General features: G+C 30.1%; 3 protein-coding genes across 9 annotated transcripts; 2 read left to right on the top strand and 1 right to left on the bottom strand.

The window, feature by feature from the left end:
• Positions 1 to 342: 342 nt before the first annotated feature.
• Positions 343 to 3,052, top strand: LOC100789240 (aspartyl protease family protein At5g10770). 2 transcript variants are annotated; one of them, XM_014768263.3, is made up of 2 exons: positions 343 to 511; positions 1,388 to 3,052. In XM_014768263.3, the coding sequence occupies exon 2, from the start codon at positions 1,433 to 1,435 to the stop codon at positions 2,714 to 2,716; it is 1,284 nt and encodes a 427-aa protein (XP_014623749.1). In that variant the 5' UTR covers positions 343 to 511; positions 1,388 to 1,432; the 3' UTR covers positions 2,717 to 3,052. The 2 variants fall into 2 exon arrangements, with proteins under 2 accessions (XP_014623749.1, XP_006597643.1); XM_006597580.3 differs by having other exon boundaries at positions 348 to 1,041; positions 1,401 to 3,052.
• Positions 3,053 to 12,561: 9,509 nt separating this feature from the next.
• Positions 12,562 to 16,831, top strand: LOC102659431 (uncharacterized). 4 transcript variants are annotated; one of them, XM_041009995.1, is made up of 3 exons: positions 12,562 to 12,835; positions 13,610 to 13,640; positions 13,853 to 16,831. In XM_041009995.1, the coding sequence occupies exon 3, from the start codon at positions 13,873 to 13,875 to the stop codon at positions 14,971 to 14,973; it is 1,101 nt and encodes a 366-aa protein (XP_040865929.1). In that variant the 5' UTR covers positions 12,562 to 12,835; positions 13,610 to 13,640; positions 13,853 to 13,872; the 3' UTR covers positions 14,974 to 16,831. The 4 variants fall into 4 exon arrangements, with proteins under 4 accessions (XP_040865929.1, XP_040865930.1, XP_006597642.1 ...); XM_041009996.1 differs by lacking the exon at positions 13,610 to 13,640 and adding an exon at positions 13,504 to 13,609 and having other exon boundaries at positions 12,562 to 12,886; XM_006597579.4 differs by having other exon boundaries at positions 12,563 to 12,886.
• A 49-nt stretch (positions 16,832 to 16,880) lies between these two features.
• LOC100788712 (WD40 domain-containing protein) lies at positions 16,881 to 22,381 on the bottom strand. 3 transcript variants are annotated; one of them, XM_006596955.4, is made up of 11 exons: positions 22,228 to 22,381; positions 22,058 to 22,155; positions 21,169 to 21,344; positions 20,773 to 20,940; positions 20,593 to 20,679; positions 20,234 to 20,368; positions 20,044 to 20,154; positions 19,616 to 19,707; positions 19,387 to 19,492; positions 17,703 to 17,789; positions 16,959 to 17,557 (listed from the first exon to the last, which is right to left on the bottom strand). In XM_006596955.4, exons 3-11 carry the CDS (start codon positions 21,310 to 21,312, stop codon positions 17,147 to 17,149), a joined length of 1,341 nt encoding a protein of 446 aa, XP_006597018.1. In that variant the 5' UTR covers positions 21,313 to 21,344; positions 22,058 to 22,155; positions 22,228 to 22,381; the 3' UTR covers positions 16,959 to 17,146. The 3 variants fall into 3 exon arrangements, with proteins under 3 accessions (NP_001241513.1, XP_006597018.1, XP_006597017.1); XM_006596954.3 differs by having other exon boundaries at positions 22,058 to 22,160; positions 22,228 to 22,368; NM_001254584.2 differs by having other exon boundaries at positions 16,881 to 17,557; positions 22,058 to 22,250.
• Positions 22,382 to 22,431: the final 50 nt, after the last annotated feature.

Genomic DNA, 22,431 nt, shown 5'->3' with positions numbered 1-22,431 from the left:
GCATGGTAACCTTCCATGCCAGCAAGGTATATTATGATATAGTATGTTAATATTAATATAGCACACAACAAGTTGGTCACAGTTTATGGCCCCTTCATATGTTCCCATATTCATTCATTCATTGAGCTAGAAAGTTACAGCTACACAAAGGACAGTTAAAATTTATCTTCGGAATGCATGGGTTAATTATTCTTCCTCTTCACTTTTGCATGTTTTGAATTATATGATCAATGATATTATTATATGTTTTAGTATTATTGAAAAAAGATATGTAGGTGTAGTGTTACTAGTTAGGTACTCGGCATTTAAGATATTGTTGTAACAACTTTAGTCTATCACTTAGAATAATATTAATACCAGAGGGTCACACTGGACCATGTAGCCAGTTACACCATCACGATTCACGAGCTGTAAGAGCTTCTGGGGTTGGAGGACATTTAAAGCATTCACTATGCAGATAATGAAGGGAACTCATTTGAACTTTTTGCCATAGTCTGCAAACTCTTTTTGAGTAATTCTAAATCTTCTCACAACATCTTTTTCTTTATTAATCCTCCTGTTTTTGTTTTTTCTTTTTTTGGGTAAGCATTAATTATAAGTATGATTAGTTTTTGTTAGAAGGAGATTTGAACCTGTCTTTCTTTCTCCCTTTACCACTATATCAATTTTATATTTCCTTCCTACTTGTTTTTTAGGATAAATACTGAACGCATTTTATTTTTTCAAGATATTAAATATTTTACTTTTTTTATTTGATACTTTCTATATAAAATAGGAGGAGGATTTGTAGGGTGTATAACATTACTCAGTTATTTTTTATGCTTATTTTTTTCCCCCTTTCTCTTATGAGTGGGGAAAAGTGTCGGTTTGGCTACGAGTAGAATCCAAGTGTACCATATATCTGCTTAGGGAAGAGTACGAAATTGTTCCAAAACCAAATGTTGCAGAGCCTGCCAAGTGGGGTGTACAAGATGAGCCTCTTTTGGTTTCTAGTTTTCTCTGCACATCTTGCACTAGCATCCTCTCTTGTTGAATTTCAAGGCATGTATTTCAATGGCTTGTTAATTATCTAGTTCTTAACTCTTCTCTTCATAAGTTACAATCTAGTTCCCTTTTCTGTATAGAGGCTTGTATTTTATTTTATTTTTTTAAAATTTACTAGAATATTACATTTACCTGTGATACTTAAATTAAAGAAAGCAATTTGAGTTTCATTTTCAATATTATAATGAAATTCTGAATACCAAGGAGAGTTTGACTCGGTTAATTAAGGTGCATGAGCTATTATAAACTCTTAATACTTATTTTCGATTCCTTCATATATAAACAAAAACGAATGAAATTCTGAATTTGTGCAGGTATTTATGTATATTAACCTTGCAAACAGTCCAATTTTGCAGATAATGATAATCCAAGGCAAAAGCAAGAGGGCATGCAGCTAAATTTGTACCATGTTAAAGGTCTTGACTCCTCTCAAACTTCCACATCACCATTTTCATTCTCTGACATGATCACAAAAGATGAGGAACGTGTCAGGTTTCTTCATTCCAGATTAACAAACAAGGAGAGTGCCAGCAATTCTGCCACCACTGACAAATTGGGGGGACCAAGCCTAGTGAGCACACCATTGAAATCAGGTTTGTCAATTGGTTCAGGCAACTACTATGTGAAAATAGGAGTTGGTACCCCTGCCAAGTATTTCAGCATGATTGTAGACACAGGTAGCTCCCTCTCATGGCTCCAGTGCCAACCTTGTGTCATATACTGCCACGTCCAAGTTGACCCTATATTCACCCCTTCAGTATCCAAGACCTACAAGGCCTTGTCCTGCTCATCCTCTCAGTGTTCCTCTCTCAAGAGCTCCACACTGAATGCTCCAGGTTGCTCAAATGCAACTGGTGCTTGTGTCTACAAAGCAAGCTATGGTGACACTTCCTTCTCAATTGGCTATTTGAGTCAAGATGTGCTAACCTTAACCCCTTCAGCGGCACCATCATCAGGTTTTGTATATGGCTGTGGTCAAGACAATCAAGGCTTGTTTGGAAGGTCAGCAGGTATCATAGGTCTAGCCAACGACAAACTCTCCATGCTTGGTCAATTGTCCAACAAATATGGCAATGCCTTCTCCTATTGTCTCCCCTCATCTTTTTCAGCACAACCAAACTCTTCTGTATCAGGTTTCTTGTCCATTGGAGCCTCATCATTGTCATCATCACCATACAAGTTCACTCCCTTGGTCAAGAATCCAAAGATTCCAAGCTTGTACTTTCTTGGTTTGACAACTATCACTGTGGCAGGAAAGCCACTAGGAGTTTCTGCCTCAAGCTACAATGTTCCTACCATAATTGACTCTGGCACAGTAATCACAAGGCTTCCTGTGGCTATTTACAATGCATTGAAAAAATCTTTTGTGATGATCATGTCCAAAAAGTATGCACAGGCACCAGGATTCTCCATATTGGATACTTGCTTCAAGGGGAGTGTTAAGGAAATGTCAACAGTGCCTGAGATTCGAATCATATTTCGTGGGGGTGCTGGCCTAGAACTTAAGGTTCATAACTCCCTTGTGGAAATTGAGAAGGGTACTACTTGTTTGGCCATTGCTGCTAGCTCCAACCCCATTTCCATTATTGGGAATTATCAACAGCAGACATTCACAGTGGCTTATGATGTTGCCAATTCCAAGATTGGATTTGCACCTGGCGGCTGCCAGTGATCACAAAGCTAGCCAGCCAAGGATTCAATTTGTCAAATATTACTTGCTTGCAAAAATATATTTGCTTTAATAAAGATTGATGAACAACTGATGTGGCATGTGATGTATCTTAGTGAGCAAATAAGACAAATGACAATTAAATGCTCACATGAAAGTTGCAATTGTATTAGATTTATTGGAAAATTTTACTTTGGAAGTAAATAGTATAAATCGCATAGCGGCATGTATAGCTGCATATTATGGAACGCTTTATTAGGTAAACATTGGTCCATTCCCATTGTTTTGCAGCTTCTTTTGGCAAATATATTGATAACCAAAACAATTATTATATTATTAGAAGTATAGTTAGTTGGAGCCTATATAAAAGCTTTAGTAGTCACTTTGTACTTAACTTTTTTCATTATCAATACATTCTATTTTTTGCCTATTAGATTTTCCCTCCTCTTAAAAGCTAAACCATGAATTCTAACAATTCTAACATATATCGAAAATGTCAAAGTGTAATAAATAATTTTCAATAAAAATTCTATTTTTATTTACTTAAAATTAGTCCTATTTTTTTGAAATTGATGTTAACAAATTATAAATTATTAGGCAAAATCAAATAAACTTTTTAGGTCCGTGAAGAGGTATTAACTTCCATTCCACTCTTTTGGTCCTTCTTGTGTCTATAAAGCTTCTAGAGAAAGAGAAAAAGATGACCATTTCCCTCAAAGGTGAGTGGAAAATATGATTCAAAGATCCTTAATTCTCTTTCTCTAAAATTATTTACATGTGGGCTGAATGTCCAAAGAGGCCCAATGCTTTTGAAAGCTTCATTCTTGTATGTTTTTTGCTACTCTTTTATTCTTCTTTCTTGATCCATTGCAGCTCCAATTTTCTTTTTTTTATATACCCAAAGAACATTAAAATATAAATAAATAAATAATCCTTATTAAATTGCAATAAATAAGAACAAATATTACATTTTACTCTAATATTCTAATTATCATTTTCTTAAGGGCAAGTTGTGTTAAAATTCAAATTAAGCAGCTTAAACTCTTTTAAAACAATAAAAAAAAGATTAGCTTAAACTCTAATATTCTAACTTTGACCTTAACCAAAATTGTAAGCTGCATGCGGTAGTTTCTTCCTGTGACACAGTGAAAATGAACTAGGACACTTGCAAAGACACATCAACATTTGAGTCAACAATAATTTTGATAAAGTGATGGTATAAGTAGTAAATATGTATTCGACACTATTAACGATTGTCATATTTATAGGGACACCATAAGGTGGGATGAGATAGTTGGTGCAGACCTCAAGACTCTCTTGAGAGGGAATCTTGATCTATTTTAAAGTAAAAGGACTATCAATTTACTCCTAGTGAGGTATACTCCCCTGCTCCATGGTGTATCAAACTTGCCTCTGCAACTAGATCATTTGCAATAGACTTTGCTCCATGGATTTTTGAGTCACTTGGATTTTAGTGTTCTGGGTTAAAATAACCCAATTTAAGAAATAAAAACACAGTATTTCATCAAAATGAACAATTCTTTGTTTTTATTGGTGCTTATATGAAATTTAAAAGTATTAATTGTTACACAACTTTTTATTTTTCATTCTAGCATGAAAATTATGACAACTAGCTAGTATAAGAACATTTTTTTTTCCACTTAGACAAACTAGATATTCATTTGCTTGTATAGACAGCATCTAACTTCATTAGAAACATGTTTGTACCAAAATCATGTAGGTCACACATTAAAATTGTCTGTGGCCAAGTTAGGTATGAAAAATATTCTTTAAACTCACTCCATCCACAAGACATTAAAAAATCACATCACTATTGAGTCATGTGATATGATAAGTATGCATTGCATGGAAACAATGGGGTTCTAGAGGTTTTCAACCGTGTATTGCTGAGAAGTCTCTCTCAAGAGATTCAAATAAAAAGTTTCCGGGTATTTTATTGACCATACAAAAGAGTGTTGATTGAAAAATAATAGATAAGATACGAAAGGGAAAAAGCATTAGACCACATGTATTTTTGTTATCGGAGGTAATCATGTTTAAGTCACATAAAATTATTATGAGTGATAAAATTTTCTCTTCAAGTAAATATAATCATTATGAAGATAAAGTTTTCCTTTCAAATATTTAAAGCAGTTATATATTTAAGATTTGAATTCAACACTTAAGTGAAAATAACTTGATGTTAAGATATTTTGGATATAATTTTTAATGAGTGCTTGTAGGAGAAAAATTAAAGGATAAAAAATAGGTTTTTTTTATAATTTAAAACTAATTTATATACTCCAACGGTTTAAAAAGTTCTTTTATTTAACATTTTTAGAGTTGATATGCATAAATTAATTTTAATTTAGGGAAAAACTTAATTCAAACTATTGTCCCATTTTCTTATTCCCTTGCCTCTCCCAAATTCTTCTTTTTTGATTTAATATTCTAATTAAGTTCCCCCAAAATAATTAAGTTTGGAACCAACAAATTTGGTATTTCTTTTGCACATTTAAGAGGACCAAGCATGTGAACATATATAGAACTGAATTCATTCCATTAGTGTTTAACTTAAATAATAGATTGAACCTCATTATTTGATCCTGTACGTGCATAGGATTTGTCAAAAAATTACTAGTTAGCTCTGATGTTCCAATACAAATGCAATGAGTTTGCATTTTGCAATCCACCTTCATATTTAAACAGTTATTCGAGGGACAAAGAACTAGCAGAATAAAGAAACAAGCTTATGTTACGAACAACAGACAACACTCCAACATAGATATGACGGGAAATCCTTTTTTTTTTCTTCCTTAAAGTGCTTTTCTAATTCCACCGCTAGCAGTAGCAGTTGACCAATAATGCAAAACACACCGCAAAGAATATAAGTCTGATTTTTTAGTGAGGTTTTGAAGGTAAAAAGAAAGACGCGATTTAAAAAAAACATAATATTTATACAAAAAAGTAAGTAAAAAATATTATCCTAATCTATTATTTTATTCTTTTTATTTTTAAAAAATTGAAATGAAAAAAAATATCCTTCATTTTTCCTCTCTTTTAAACCGGGCATTCAATATACTGTCCAAAGCCCAAGCATCTCAGATTGCTTATGGCACAATTAACCTAACTTTTGGAAGTGAATTTAAAACCCCATGCTAAGTGAAGTGTCACAATGTAGTAAAGTTCCCTCCTATATGGGCAAAATTGTCGACCCAACAAAAGCTAACAAGCAAATTACATAATTTTATTTTTGGTGAGAGAAGCAAATTACATCATTCAGATTCGATGGTGTTGACTTTTAAATAATATATAAAAATTGAATTTTTAGTATCATTCTGTCACATGATCAAAATTAGTGATATGGAAGAAAGAAAGAATAAACTTGAGTTTTTTCTGATTACGGAGTCACGTCAATAAGAACAGTGATCTTGAGGAACAACAACATTCTATATTTTGTGTCATTATATTAATTGAAAGTAACATTGATTAATAGTTGTTAATATATTTTAATAAAATCAATAACTTTTCATATTAATAATAATATAAATTATTTGTAATATTTAATTTTATATATTGAATTAATATGAAGAAAAATTATTAAATAAAATAAATATAAAAGTTTACAATAATTTAATATTACCATCTATATACAATTTTATTTATTTTATAATCAGTCACTTTAAAATATATTTCTAAAAAATAATAAATTAAATTCATGACTTTAAAGTTATAATATACTTTAATATGAAAATAATATATATATATATATATATATATATATATATATTAAAATAAAATTATGAATAGTTATAGTCAATGTTAATTATTTCAATTATAACTAATTAGATAAATATAAATTAATGATACAAGACTAATAGTTAATATAAATATAGTAATTTTTACATTATTTTTAATGTAAATTTTATTTTATAAACTAATTTTTTTTAAATATAAATATAATAAGTAAATAATAAATATTATTGGCTTCACTTTTATATAAAAATAACTATATGTAAAAATATGTTACCAAATTTATTGTATGATAAAGTTAACATTATTTTTCAATTTTAAATGATGTTTCCTAAAATAACCGTTACATGAATAAGAAAATACTATTTTAAATATCACATTGAAGTTACATGAATACCAATAAAATTTAACGGTTACATATATTAAAATACTATTGAATCATATTAAATAAATTAATAGGAAACTATTATATATACATGAATGGATTTTAAGATTAAATTTTAAGTAAAATAAATAAATAAATTTGAACTCTAAGTTAACTCATTTGTGAAATATAATTTTCAATTAAATCCATAGTCATTTAAATGTATTAACCCTAATTATATAATTTTGATACTATTTTAAATAATAATTTTCACATTAATGTAAATTAAATAATATTTTACTATGCTTAATTTTTTTTTAAATAAGGTACATTAAAGTATATATTTCACAAAATAAATAAAAATATTATATATCATAAAATAGTATATATTAAAATTATCTAAGACATTATTATTATTATATATATAATAAAATAGTAGGCATTATTATTATTATATATTAAAATGGTATAATATATTATTTGTTTCTTGATTTTTTCACTTGGTTCTTTATAAAAATTTATTATTATTTAAAGCTTTTAATAATGAAATTATTTTTAAAATTAATAATATTTATAGTTATTGATTATAATTAAAATTGTATCATCATTTTCACGTTCATTATTAAATTGATGGTTGTATTTTTTATATAAACTCTACTTCAAAGGATTGAAAATATTCAATTTCTTTCTAGTGTGTTCTCTATCTTCTTCTTCTTTTCATTATTATAATGTCATTTATTTCATTCTTTATTTTTATTTTTATGTATGAAAAGGATACTTAAATATGTTATTGATCATCGTCAAAATTGAGAATTTAGTTTTTTTAGATAGGTAAGGTATAAGGTGGATCTATATTCATAATTGATAAAATTTATTTATTTAAATTTTTATTTTAAGTGTTAATTATATTTATATTTTGATTTTAGGTTTAACTGTTTCTTTGAATGACTTTTGTGAGATTGAATAAATATTTAAATCAATATCATATTTTTATTATAAAGTTCTTATATGAATCCTTTATCCAATACATTTTATGAGAAATGACAAGTGGAAATTAGAGATCATATTTAATCAAATATATCATCTTACTTTTTTTTATGATTTTTTTTCTTTGCAACTATCACTCCCATTGTTTTTATTTTCTTCATCTTATTGTTATGTTATTATATGTTTTGATATAATATCATTTCTTTTATTCTTCATTTTATGTATAAAATGATACTTTGGACATTCTATGATTATCGTCAAAAATCAAAATTTAACTCTTTTAAATTATTAAGGTATAATGTGGATCTATCTTCATCACTACTAAAAAATTAATTTGTTTAAATTTTGTTTTTAGTGTTTTTTATATTTATATTTTGATTTTAGGTCTAATTGTTTCTTTAAATAATTTTTGTGAAATTGAATAAACATTAAATCAATATCATGCTTATATTAGAAAGTTCTTCCGTGAATCATATTTCTTTTTGTCTTTCATTAGTTTTTCTTTTTTCTTTACAATGACCGCTTATGTTTTTTTTTTCTTCTTCATTTTAGTGTTATGTTATTATAAGTTTTAATTATTATTATTATTATTGTTCATGTTTTTTATATATGTTTCATGTTTTTTCTTATATAACTAATGTATTAGAAATCTTATTTTTACATTATATTTGTTTAACAAGACATGAAGAGATTCTATTATTGTGACAATTTATATTTTTTTATCAATCATATTTTTAATAATTTCATTACAAATTTTTATTTTTTCCTACTCAAATTAATTGTGGAATGATATGAATGATAATTTTTAACTATCAATTGACTAATTTATTTTCTTTAAAATATATGTTATCAGTGTAAATAATTTAATAATTATCATTAATGCAATCAATTTAATAATAATATTTTTACTTTTTAAATATATGGTAAAAATTACAATAAATAATTAAGTTAATAATAAATATTACACATTAATAATAATAATAACAACAACAATAATAGTAATAATACACAAGTTATTTATAAAGATGAATCATAAGAAGTTGTAACTTAATATTTTTATACATTTACACCATAAAGGATAATAAACATCAATTAAATATCATTAATTTGAAATAGTTTACGTATGTAACAATATAATTATTATTACAAAGAAACAATAGCATTAATAGTTAATAACATATTAAAGATTAATAATAAATATAAATAATTGGTGACATTTTTAATAATTTAATAAATAACAATAATATTTAAAGTTTGAAACATATACTTTTTTTATAAATAATTTTAAAAAATTAGCAAGGAATGAAAATAAAACTAAAATTAAGAGAAAATAAATAATAATAATAATAATAATAATAATAATAATAATAATAATAATTATTATTATTATTATTATTATTATTATTATTAAATTAAGATTTATATTACGTCATAATGAGGTTAATTAAATCAAAACTTAAAATATTACATAAAACTAATATATTCAAAATAAGTAAAATTATAATTTTAAAAATAATTAATGATCATATCTATTTGATAGAATTCATATTATTTCAAAAAAATTTAAAAAAATATTTAAATTTTTATCATAAATGTACTTTCAAATTTAAAAAATTATGGAACATTTTATATTATATATATATATATATATATATATATATATATATATATATATATTATTTATTATTCTTTAACTTCTATGTTTTATATAGGTATTACATTAATATTATTTCTTAGAGAAAAAATAAACTATAGATAATGAAATTCAACTGACTTACTAAGTTTAAATAAAATATGTGTTCATTAAAAATATAATATTTAATATTATTTTTTAATTTTAATATTTATATATTTGTTTCACTACTAAAAAATCTTTAAAATGAATAATTTTATTTATGTACATTTATTTTTTAAAAGATATTACATCATCATTATTACTTGAATGAACAAAAAGTTACAATAAATTTTAATATACTTAATTTTTAAGATAAAATTAACTCAATTAAAAATATAATTAATCAACTTTCTTATTAATGATATAAATATTTTTAACATAATATAAAATATTTAAAAATTATTATTTTTATTTATATAAATAAATAAATAATTATATATATAATTTAAAAAAATCCGTGCGACACACGGGATTCAAAGTCTAGTTAACCTAACTTTTGGAAGTGGATTTAAAGCCCCATAGTAAGTGAAGTGTCACAATGTAGTAAAGCTCCCTCCTAAGTGGGCAAAATTGTCGACCCCAACAAAAGCTAACAAGCAAATTACATCGGGGTGTTGATTTTTAAATGTGGCCTAGTTCAACCCCAACAATTAGGTCTAGGTAAGAAGATTGTCTTATGATAATTACTTTGTATAATATTCTTTAACTGACAATAATATGCACTTGGAAGAGTTGCAAATGTAAATACGGGTGTCTTATTCAATATTTTCATAACTTGCAGATCTAATTTTTAAAATATAAAATTAATTGAGAGAAAGTACCATAACAAAAATTTGCTTATTGAAAATAACTTAGATCCAATTCTTTAATCTTTAAAAAAAATGAATTTTGTCCCAATAACCAATACTAATTTTAAATGTCAACTTTTATTGTATGGATTACCAACGAACCTTCAATTTTAATTTAATAATAATACACAAAAAAATACTTTAAAAGTTGCATTTAAATATTGTCCAAAGTCCAACCCCCCTTAAATATGTAAGATTGAATTTGTGATTTATTGTATCAATTGAAAAAACGGAATCCTCTTGTGAGTTTCTTTGTTATCTTAGAAAAAAAATTTATCCCTCATTGTAACATATAGATCATTCACAATTAATCCCCTAAAATAATGTTGTTAACTTAGTAAACTTCACATTTGGGTATTGATTTTGGATAAGGTATACATATCTCAGTGCTTGTTAAAATGTTAGAATTTCAGTTATATCTGATGGAGGCTGGCAATTCGTTGCTCTTAGTTCTCCAAATTTTTGTCACGTGTATGGTATATATGCTTAACAAGATTAGTTTATATTTCCTCAATGGAAATTACTAGATTATCACATAAAGGTTGATCAAAACTACATAATAGTTTATATTCACTATTACCCCCAAGGTTGAGTTCTTTTGTAAACTTTGACGACCTTATTTTGAGTTAGATATATTTTTAATAAGTTTTATTTGATAATAGTAAAGCAAATGTGACCCTTTTACCTATATAAATTTGTTTATGTGATTTCAATAAAATTGGTTTAATTAAATTTTGTATTTTTATATGTTTTTGTTATTTATATGTATGTCGAAGTAGAGGGTGTCACAATAGGTCCGGCAGGTATTGTATGGTGCAAGGTACTAGAGCATGTTGGTGACAATGACTAAACATGTTGAGACAATCACGATTAAGATCTAAAGGTCGCCACTAGATACTTGTGGATTAAAAATGACTCGCACTTGAAGGAGAGATTGTTGGAGTGCAAGTGTAAGACGAAGTCTCGCATTAGGTATGAATGGAAAAGTTGAGCATCATATAAGTGAGGAGAAGAACCATAAACTTAAACTCTAAGGTTTTAGGTTAGAGTATGGTGACAGTTCACTTATGTGTTTGCTCATGACCTATTGGTTAAATTTTCCTGGTGCTTTATCCCTCTTGGTCTCACAACACTTTTCTAGTTTTCATATCATTAAAATTGCTTGCTTATATACCAAGAGTCATTAGTAAGATTGGTACTAGACTCGATCCTCCCATGTTCGAATTTTAAGGATGAAAAAAATGTGATTAAAGGTAACGGCGGATCCAAAAAAAATTCTTAGTGGAGACAAAACATAGTTTGTAACATTTTTTGATAAATTACCATTTTGGTTCCTAAATGTGTAAATTGATAACAAATTTTTTTGAGTGAATAAATTGGTAATAATTTAATCCTAAAAGAACAAAAATTTTAATTTAGTTATTAAATATGTAAAAAGTATTACAACTACGCCGTGTCGCTAAGTTTTGTGGGATCATTTTGTCATTAAGATGTAATGTTCAAACACTATTTTGATATTAAGTTGTACTTTTTGATGATCAATTTGACATTAAATGAAGATAAAACGTAATTGTCACACATTTTACTTGTTTATGGACTAAATCAGAATTTTATTTCTTTCAAAGATTAAATTATAATTAGTTTACACATTCAAAGATCAAAATGACCATTTATTTGATATTTTCACGAAATAAAAATATCACATGCTTTTAAAAAAAATATATAATGTCATGACAAAAAAATCCAAATACTGAAAAAAAAAAAAACTAAATAAAAAGTACAAATAGTAAATTAGTAACAATTTATTCTTTTTTTTTAATTTCTTGTATTTGTTTTGCATTCATTTTAAGAAAAAAAATATCTTATCAAGATAATACCTATTTTTTTTATGGGGACAAAATTTTCTTTAATTACCCATATATAAATAAAAAAATAAAATCTTGTGGGGGACAATTGTCTCCACTCAAATACATAGATCCACCACTAGAAGAGAAAATCTTATTAAAAGTGGTCAATCGAATATTTTAACTGAGATCAATGATCAATAGATGTTCCGTACCAATAATGGTAACAAAAAAAATTGCTTGCTTATATGGCCTAATAACTGCAGATGACATCAACTGCCAAGTCAATTTAGTTAGTAGTTAGCAAATCATGTATGAACAGGAATTAGTTTACTTGGGCCTTCAGGGTCTACGAGGGACCCGTTCTCTGCTGTCCAATTCATTTTTCTCCATTGATAGTAACATGCAGTTGATGAGTTAGCGGTACTACATATTGCGTTGGCCACACTGCGTGGGAGCAGTGTACAAAGACTACGGTACCATTATTTAATACAAGTTTTAGGTGCAAAATTCAAACTTAAAATCTTAAATTAATAGTGGGTCCAACCCCATATTTGATTGTCAAATTGTATGTCTCTTGCAGCCTCCTCATGCTGACCGTCTCCAAAGTCCAAACCTTGAATGAAATGCAAAGAAAAGGCACAATCAGAGGTAATTAAAATTGAAGATGAACAAGTGATGTATCCAAATCTATTAAGCCAAGTAAGTTGATGCATATCACACATGAGCACATTCTTTGTATCTTTGTCAATGATCATGGTCAGTGATGTTGGCAGAAAAGGTGTAAATGTTGTTAATCCATCCTTAGTCTTTTTATATGGAGAAAGTCATGTTTTACGCAAAACCCGGATAGAAAGTGCAGCTAACAAACATTGAGCATTGTGCAATGAACATAAATTTATGCATACATGGCAAAGACAGAAGTAGATGGTATCATAGCACTTTTTTGACCTTAAATAAAGAAGGATCATAATTGATTATTACAAATACAAAAACAACTCTCAGATCTCAAATTAACAATTTGAAATCTGGCTTCACTTGTTTAGTGTAACACTACCTGCCCCCACTATTAGATATATGTAGAACATAGTTCCAACACAATGGTACAGTGAGTGATCAAAAGCCAGTATTTAAATTTTAGGTTTCAGGGTCTGCTCATCATAAACCTAGTCAAATGAGATAATAAAATACCAGGTAATAAAGATGTGCCCTAGTGCATTGCTGGATTTTGCTTTTCAAGGCTGAAAAGTGAAAAAGTCTTTGATATTTAAAAGTGCCATGCTGGATTTCAATTTCATATTAATAGTTTCTTGTTTCAGGTTCATACAATTTCTTGTAATATCAAAGACCAAAGCCTATAAGGATTCTGCTTTGAATATCCCTCGATTAATCACTTCTGTGACCCCAGTTCTGTATATTTTGCAGGTAAAGACTTGAAGTTGGGCACTAACTACTGGTAATGCTCTAAAGTCTAGAGTTTGCTTATTTTCTTCTTATATACTTACATAATACATTCTTTGTCTAAATATATGACATTAAAACAAGTCATATGTCACTCTAGGAATTTGTTTCAATTTTGTGAATCTCCATTTTCTATGTCAGATTCCCATGTCTGATTAGTGAGTATTGCAACTTTTATTGCTTCTATATAATCTTCACCCTTGTCAGGTGTGCATTATCTACATACCATGGGGTGTTTTTCTTCAAAAGTCATAGCCAGATCAATTAGTTTCCATGAAGAGAGAAAGAAGAGATCACGGAGAAAAACTAACGGCATTCCATTGCTGGAAGATCTGATCATCTCCACTGGTGGCAGTGACCAGTACCTTGCTCTTGTCTGTGCAGCTAACACAGTATCCAACAAACTGCATTCTGGAAGTTTAAGTTCTAATACTTCATCAAAACTGGCCATTGAGCCTGCCACTGCCACTTCTGAAACTATCAAGAAGTTGAAGCCATCATCAGCAAGACTAAGCCAAGGAGAAGGGAAACAAATTGAGAGTGATAAGAACAGGTCCAAAAGTTGGCACCAGTTTCCAGAACACATTGTGGACTCTCTTGTTCAGGAGAATTCATCTGGTTTTGAAGATAAACATGACTCGTGCTCTAAGGGTGCTGCGCGTAGTAGGAGCTTTCACACAGTGGAGGAATATGATGATATAGTTAAAAAAATATGGTTGGCCGAATGCCACGATGGTCAGCAAAGTGAGTTTAATGATGAAGAAGATGCTGGTTCAGGAACTAATACAACTCATCATACTGAGCATAAGGATTGTATCATCAAGAAGATGCAACCACCAAACTTAAACAAAAAGTATTCATTGGAAGAAAGAAAAGTAGTGAAGGAGATCAACAACTTGAGTACAGAAGCAGAAAGCCACATATCTAGTTCAGGTATTAAGAATGAGGAAGTGGTTCCAAGCCATAAAAGAAGCACCATTGAGAAGGGAATTAAGAGAAAAGCTGTGGCGAAGAGGCTAGAATCACTTAGAATCCCATCTGGTGTTGAATATCCAGCCATTGCTAGTCTTAGAGAATGGCTCCCTGCAGGTGGAATATACTCTCCTGGATCCTATGTCACCCCAAAATTTGGCAGTTATTCTATAATGAACATTAGGAATGCAAATGAATCCAGTGAGGATTCTATATTCAGTCCAGAGTTGGTGTCTGCATTTGAACAATGTATGCAAAAACTTGAGGCAGAAGAAGAAAACATTCTGAAACAAATTGTAGAGAATGTGGAGGAAGAAAGTGAAGCAAGCAGCCCCAAGAAAGGACACCATGCATAGAAGATCAAACCCATACTAAAGGTGAATTTTGTTAATAACGGATAAATCATAGACTAAAGTGATATTTCTACTCCACTACTCTATTTTTCACATCTTCAATGCCTGTATGCATGTGAATTTTCAGATCATTTTTTTTTTAATTTGAGAGTATTTTGGGAAGAGGTGCCAATTTACATGGCAGTGAATGTAAATGTACTGTGCCTACATTCAATGCCTTGACCACCTTTGTATATCATATCTTAGTTATAAAAATTCAGTGACATGCAGATGCAGCCTAGTTTGATTTAATCCTTATATTTCTGGGAAAGTACAAGCGGATTTTATGACTTTCTCACCTCATTCAATATGAAACAGCCACATTTTCGCAATATTATTCAGTCATTTTCATCTTGGTGTCCTACAGGTATCTTGTCATAAAAACTGAACTCGTTGAGTGCTAACATGAGTGTACAATAAATAGATTGTTGAGTTTCATAACTAGGTATGAAAATCTATAGACCTTGGACCATACACTAGCAAATAATTAAGTCGAAGTTATTCAAGTGTTATTGGAACCCCTTTCAACAATACTATTTGCCTTTACAATTATTAATACCATCTAAAACCCTTTTCTTGCCTAACTACAACGAAACACAAGACTATGGTTCCAGTCACGGTTTGCAATTGAATCAAAGGGCTATGATAGGTTTGACTCTTGAAACTGATTTGAAGTAAAATTTATATAAACAAGTTTGAAGCTCATTTCATTAAGAAATAACAAGTCAACTGCATAATTTGTACTTGTTCAGTAACTGAATTCAACGAATTTGTATTCTGTAGTACCTTTTTTACTTACAATGATCAAGGTCCCTAAATATAACCATATTTAGTTAATCTTTTTTTTTTGTTTTTTTTTTTGTAATACTCAAACCTTTTCTCTTTTTTTTTTCCCTTTTGCTACAAAAATACTTATTTAACTCCATATTAAAAAACAAAAGGATAAATACAAAAGGTTCAACATTACAGGGATCATAAATAAAAAAAAATACAATTAAAGACAGAAATCGTCATATTTGCTGGGTCAAAAAGGAATTTAGGTCTACGTTTTTTTTTCTTCTAGCCATATTCTGCTGCTATATATTGATTTAGCATGTTTCTCGCAAATCTAAGTGTGTGTTTGGATAAACATTAGTAAAATTGATTTTAAATGAAATTGATTTTGAAGTGATATGATTTATGTCTGAATGTTTTATTATAAAATCAAGTTAGAAATAAAATTCAATACAAAATTTTGAATCTAAGGCAGATACTACTCAAAATTGTTTCAATCCAAAATCAATTATGGACCTAGAATTAATTTCGAATTCTTTTCCAACATAAAACCAAATATTTAAAAATATATCTAATATTAATTTTAGACTCAAAATCAATTCTCCAACGTCAAACCAACCACGCATTAAACTGGTTGTATTTTCCTCCACTACTTTTAGTTAATTTCAACCACTAAGTGTGTCTTTGAATTCCAATTTGAAGCTTGTCAAACGGGATACTCACTTTCAAATGTAGAAAACTGAGAAGCAAGCATTTTGTTTCATGGAAATAAATATTAAGTTATTTTGAACGTGTCTTTTACACACACCCTACCACCTAGTCCATGTTATAAACTCATATCATGCCTCCGGTGTTGCCTTGAAATTACTTTACTTTCCCTGTCTATATCCCAATTTAATTCATATAGGGTAACAGCACAGATGCACTCCACTTGTAAAGGATTCAATAATCTATCACTCCCAAGTCCTAAACTTCCCCTTTAACCTATAAAAGAGATAATTAGTAATAAATAAGCATACGGAAGATCCTCACTCTCTGTTGCATTCTTCAATATACAGCAAAGATACCAAAAGGTAGATGAGAGTGTGACCAACAAATGCAGTAAAAGATGAGGGTAAAGCATTGCATTATAGACCTCTGTACAAACATCCTTCACATTATTACCTTCGGAAAGATTAAAACAGACATTGGCAGTCAATGTTATTTAGCATGAAGGTGTACATCAAACAACTGTAGCATCCTCAAGCCATGCTCTACAATGTATGATGAGGCAATCCACCGGTTTTTCTATGATGGTACAATTCCTAAACACTAGACAACACAGCATAAGCTGTTGGTACTTACAAGGTGTAAGGTTACAAATTTACAAGCAGTCAAGATACATGTAATTTCTGCGTCGATTGAGCTGTAGAAGGCTTCCATAGGTGCGGTCCCAAACACCAATAAAGAGTGATTCTGTATCAGGGCTAAAGGATACACCAGAGATCTCCCCAAAAAAATCAATCTCTTGCTCCTTCTCAAATCCATGCTTTGCGTCATACACATGCACAAAGTCAGCTGGCTCGGCCATCGCCATGAACTGTCCATCAGATGTGAAACGTATTGAGCGTATAGCTCCAAGATTGCCTTTAAGAACAGCAACGGATTTTGACAAGTTCCGAACATCCCAAACACGACATGTTTTGTCTTGGTTCCCAGTAGCAAATATGTGGCCATCAGGATGCCATGCAGATGCAAATGAGAAATCCAAGTGTCCACGAAAAGGTGTGATAGTCTACAAAGACAATCAAAATTAAAATTAGACATTCACAATTTCTCACACTTGGCACATCCACCCCCCACCCTCATCCCATTCAAGAGAGTCCTTAGAGAAATATACAGCCAGGAACCTATGATATAGACAAACAGAACATGCCAACCTTTCCTGTTTGAGAATCCACCAGTAACCCTTCTGGGTAGTCTCCAACAATAACAACTAGTTTCCCATCAGGGCTCAATGAAGTATGCTGCAGACAGAAAGAGAACAAATTCATATTATCATTTGACATTTACCAATAGACATTGAATCACATTTTCCAACACTAGCAGCAGGCATCCACAATGCACATCCAACAAGAAAATTAGGAATATATATTTAGAAACTAAGATAAAGTTCAACCAGAAACACTCATTTACAAAAGAAGAAATTCAGCCACATTCACAAAAAAATAAAAATAAAAAAAATCAGCAAGTAACATAGAAAGTGGGCAGAATAGAGAACGAGCTGAATTCACACACTCTTCCGTCCTTGGCCTGGGCCACTAAACCACATTGCAAAATCCCCCCTCCTTATTCACATTTTCTTTACTCTCATCATTGCATCCAATACCCTGCTGCCACATTTACATTTGTTACTCTCCCTCCACCATTTCATCCTAATTCACGACAGCATACTTTCCTATCTCTCATACACATGTATGTCTCCTTCAGTCCACCTTCTCAGGTCCATTTCATTATATTTTCTTATATACATGTGCAAACGGCCATTAGGTACACTTGTTCTTAATTATCTCTCCCTTTTAAACTTTAACCATGAGAATCTATTCTGCCCATTATGGTACTATTTTGTATTTGTGAGGAGTTTCTAAGATATAGATGTGAGTTTGAAGGTTCAAAGGTTTTAAGAATGAAGAAAATTGACACCAAATGAGGGATTGTCCTTTCTATGGTTAGTACATATATAGTTTTAGGTGGCCCATCCAGATAATAATACTTCTAAGTCTTAACACCAAGTTTTAAACTGAATTATACTTGGGCATGCTGCTCTGCATGTCTTTCTTAAAAAAAAAAAAACACCAGAGTTTAAACATAAGAACACCCACTTCAACCCCAATTGGCCAGAAAAGGATATTCAACTTTCAGCATTCAAGTACATATAGAATAAATTTATTTTACAAGCAAACTGTAAAAATTCAGGCTAAAAGATGGTCAAATGGTACCAAAATTATATTCTAAAGCACTTGGCCAAGCAACCATAAAAAACAGTGTGAAATCAGAACACTAATCAAGGTTTCAAAAACTGAATTTCTGTAAATTCTTCAAAGAAACTAGATTTCAAGGAACAGCAAGATGATATTTCTGTTTCACAAATAAAATTATTAAAGCTGTTCTTTTAGGGGGGGAAATATTAAAGGCAGCTTACAATTACCAAACAGTTCAACAGAGCCCAACAACTATAATGCTACAGTTAAAAAGCTAGACTAGAACTTTACAAAGCAATAAAAAAGGAAAAGAATAGAGGGAAAAAATGTATCAACTTAGGCATAATTCAAATCAAATTGTAATCAAGCATTTGCCATTTATAAAACATAATTCTGTTTTTACCATTCTATCCTTCTTCCCATTCTCTTGTATCCTAATAATTAATAAAGTAGTGCAAACTAGCAAAGTCATAACAACAACCGAGCCTCTTTTTTTTTCCACAAAGTCATGCCAATTCATAATTTGTCAAAATTCCAGGCCTAGATAAAGCAATATATATATATATATACCCATCAAAACAATAATAATAAAAATGTCATATCTATTATTTAAAACATGGAAAATCAAAGTGGAAGTACTTACATTTACTGGCCAAGGAAAGCAGAAATGCTTCGAAAGCTGAAATCTCTCCATATCAAAGTCTCTAACTCCAGAGTCATTGTTTGAAGCCATGAAATGAACAGCTCCACTGATAGATTTATCAATCATTAGTAAGAAGCCCTATTTGAGGGTTGAGCACAGTGATTGCTCAAACAACTTGCAAACCAAAAAAATCAAGGAAAAGGATAATAAGAAAGAAAAGAAGAAGGACCTTGGGTGCTCATAAATCTCCACAGCATTTGTGATTGCATTGTCCTCATACGTAGTTCGGGTACAAAAACTAACCCCTGGCCTGTCTAAGTACTGCAGGACATTACGAATGTGTCATCAAGCAACATGAAAATATTGACAAACACATCAATATACAAGATCAAGGCAGAAAAATTGAGGATGACTTCAGATTATTCCTATTTTGTTAAAGCAATCAACATCATCTCAAGAACGAGGTTAACATCTATACTGTATAATAAGTTAGAGTATTAAAACCATACACCAATTTGTGCAACAAAAGCCAAAAAAAAAATAATGCATGATATTCTAAAGGGCTATGTTAAATAGAAAACTAGAAGAGTTGTAGGTTTAGTGAATCTGATGAATAATGATATGTATAAAATACTAATTATAGGTACAAAAAAATACCTTGCAAATAAGTTCTCCTTGAAACCCTCCAGCAATCAACAAGTTATCTCGTACAGCCAGTGTACTAATTTGTGTCTGAGTAAAACCTTCCAAGAGGCTTCCAGGATGTTTCTATAAACACATATTTGAAATCTCAGGTTTTTTTCCCCAAGTGATGCTTTCAACAGAATAACCATGAAAAAATAATTACCTCACATGGAGCTACATGCCCTGATACATTCAAGACTTCAGATCTCTTGGAAGTTAATGAAGACCAGTGAACAATGGAGTAATTTGAAACAAGATATACATCATGTTTTGATGTTGACCAAACCAAATTCCTCAACTGCAAATGAAAAATTTAGAGGTTTCACATAAATGTTACTAAACAACTGCTTAATCTAACATAAACATATATCCCATATGGCAAAACAAACTGTCAGCTATCACACAGGTGTACATGGAGGCACATGTCATTCCACAAGAGACAAGATAACATGGAGTGTAGACGAAACAGATATTATCACGTCCACACATGATTAGAAGTAAAGAATTATTAAATCAACATACTTGGAAATGAAGTATTGTTGACTTCACAGATCTAGTGTTTTGCCAGAAATCATAATATTTCCCCCCTTTATCTGTTGCTTTGCATTCCTGTAGACAAGAGAAGAAGAAAAAGTATAAGGTACACAATATTTTCAAAATCACTAATCAAATGCATCCAAACTCTAAGCAAAACATATTTACCTTCTCTGACATTTCCCCTGATTGTGGTATGTTTTCATAATTCTTGTACTGGTCTAGTCTAGTTTGTCTATATTTCTCACGACTAATGCTCAACCTATCCCAAGGTATACCTTGGATATCCTTCCCCCTCCTAGCTTCAGCAGCAGTGGTATCTGATATTCGGTTTTCCTGCAACAGGGAACCCAAAGCCATCCCAAGAAAAGTGCAAGAAAATGGAAATATTATGTTAATGGCAACGTTGTAGTAAAATTAATCATGTAAGCTAAAGTTGCCCATAAAACCAGAAGGCAGCAACTACATATGCAAATAATACATGGACACATGAGCCCACACACAACATTGAATTTTCACAGTTAAAATGAGCAAACAAGGTTTTGCTTATGAGTCAAAACAAACCAAAGGGTCATATTCGTAGTCGTCGTCATCATCTGAATCTGATTCACCAAATGCTCTGCCACGGAAATACATATCCTCTTCTACCTCTGCCATTTCATTATCGTCTGCCGCATACTCCATTTCATCACCATGGTATTGAGACATGTTTTCCAGATGCCGTTTTTGATACTCGATATCTAGTTCATAAAGGCAGTATGCTAAAATGAGTAGAAGATAATAACTGAGTGCAAGAAAATAAACATCAAATTCTATGACCTACACACCGCAGGTACTAAGTTTAAATTTTATATAAAAAAATTACAACATCCAAACACACCAAATTCTTCATGCACTAGAAACTGCAGATACTATTGTTTCAATTGTACAGGGCAAAGAACACCATTTGGAGATATTTAGCAGCAAAAACTTTAAACAAACCCTAAAACCAAATACTTTTTTTAAAAAAAAAAATCCCATTTATACCTAAATTGACAAGCTAAGCGAAAATAAGCAAAGCTTGATAGCAGCATAACATTAATTTGGGGGAATTTTCAATTACCCCATGAAATGAATTGGAACATGCAATAGCAAAAAAAAAAAATTGAATTGGAATATGTACTTGCATAACGGAAAAAAATATATATATATCTTTTTTCAGTAGTTTCAGAAATCAAAACAATGGTATAATATGGTCTCAGAAGAAGAAGAAAATTCGAAAAGCAAAAACAATAAATTAAACGTAGCTAACCGGAGACGAACTCCAGCAAATATATACAAACAAAATTAAAATTAAAATAAACCTTTAAGGGAGTAAAAAGGATAATTGAATTAATAAAATCAAACGGGGTGAAGAAATTGCAATTCATGGCAGGAATAATTAAATTGGCTTAAAGGGTTAAAAAAATCTGACCTTTTTTAATTCTTTAATTTTCTGGGTTCGTGAATCGAAGGAAATAGCAACTCGTTGTGGTTGAGAAGTTGTTGGATCTTGGTGATAAGGACCTGAATCTGATCTGCGTAATAATACAGATGAAGCAGCTTTGCAAAAATATGTAGATAATAATAATAATAACTGCACACCTTTGAGTCTGTGATTGATAAAATCGGACACAGATTAGGGCGTAAGATTTTTTCTTTTTTCCTTTTTTTCTTCTTCTTACAAGTTACAAGTACTATATTTAAGAATAAAATAATAGTAATAAATTGCTGCTATTCTTATCCCAGAGGCACCAACAAGTTGGTTTTTTTTTTTTAGCTCAACTCCTTTTTTAAGTAAGGTTTTAT

The sequence above is a fragment of the Glycine max genome, chromosome 15 (assembly GCF_000004515.6).
Source record: "Glycine max cultivar Williams 82 chromosome 15, Glycine_max_v4.0, whole genome shotgun sequence".
Lineage (NCBI taxonomy): Eukaryota > Viridiplantae > Streptophyta > Magnoliopsida > Fabales > Fabaceae > Glycine > Glycine max.
This window is presented reverse-complemented; position numbering and strand designations above follow the sequence as displayed.

What these genes read in the sequence shown, in the direction of transcription:
- LOC100789240 (XM_006597580.3), top strand. Translation starts at nt 939, where the DNA reads ATGTTGCAGAGCCTGCCAAGTGGGGTGTACAAGATGAGCCTCTTTTGG. An exon ending in CTCTCTTGTTGAATTTCAAG is followed by an intron (nt 1,042 to 1,400) that starts GCATGTATTTCA and finishes CCAATTTTGCAG; the next exon opens with ATAATGATAATCCAAGGCAA.
- LOC102659431 (XM_041009995.1), top strand. Translation starts at nt 13,873, where the DNA reads ATGGGGTGTTTTTCTTCAAAAGTCATAGCCAGATCAATTAGTTTCCAT.
- LOC100788712 (XM_006596955.4), bottom strand. Translation starts at nt 21,312, where the DNA reads ATGTCTCAATACCATGGTGATGAAATGGAGTATGCGGCAGACGATAAT. An exon ending in CAACAATACTTCATTTCCAA is followed by an intron (nt 20,369 to 20,592) that starts GTATGTTGATTT and finishes TTTCATTTGCAG; the next exon opens with TTGAGGAATTTGGTTTGGTC. An exon ending in TGGATTCTCAAACAGGAAAG is followed by an intron (nt 17,558 to 17,702) that starts GTTGGCATGTTC and finishes TTGTCTTTGTAG; the next exon opens with ACTATCACACCTTTTCGTGG.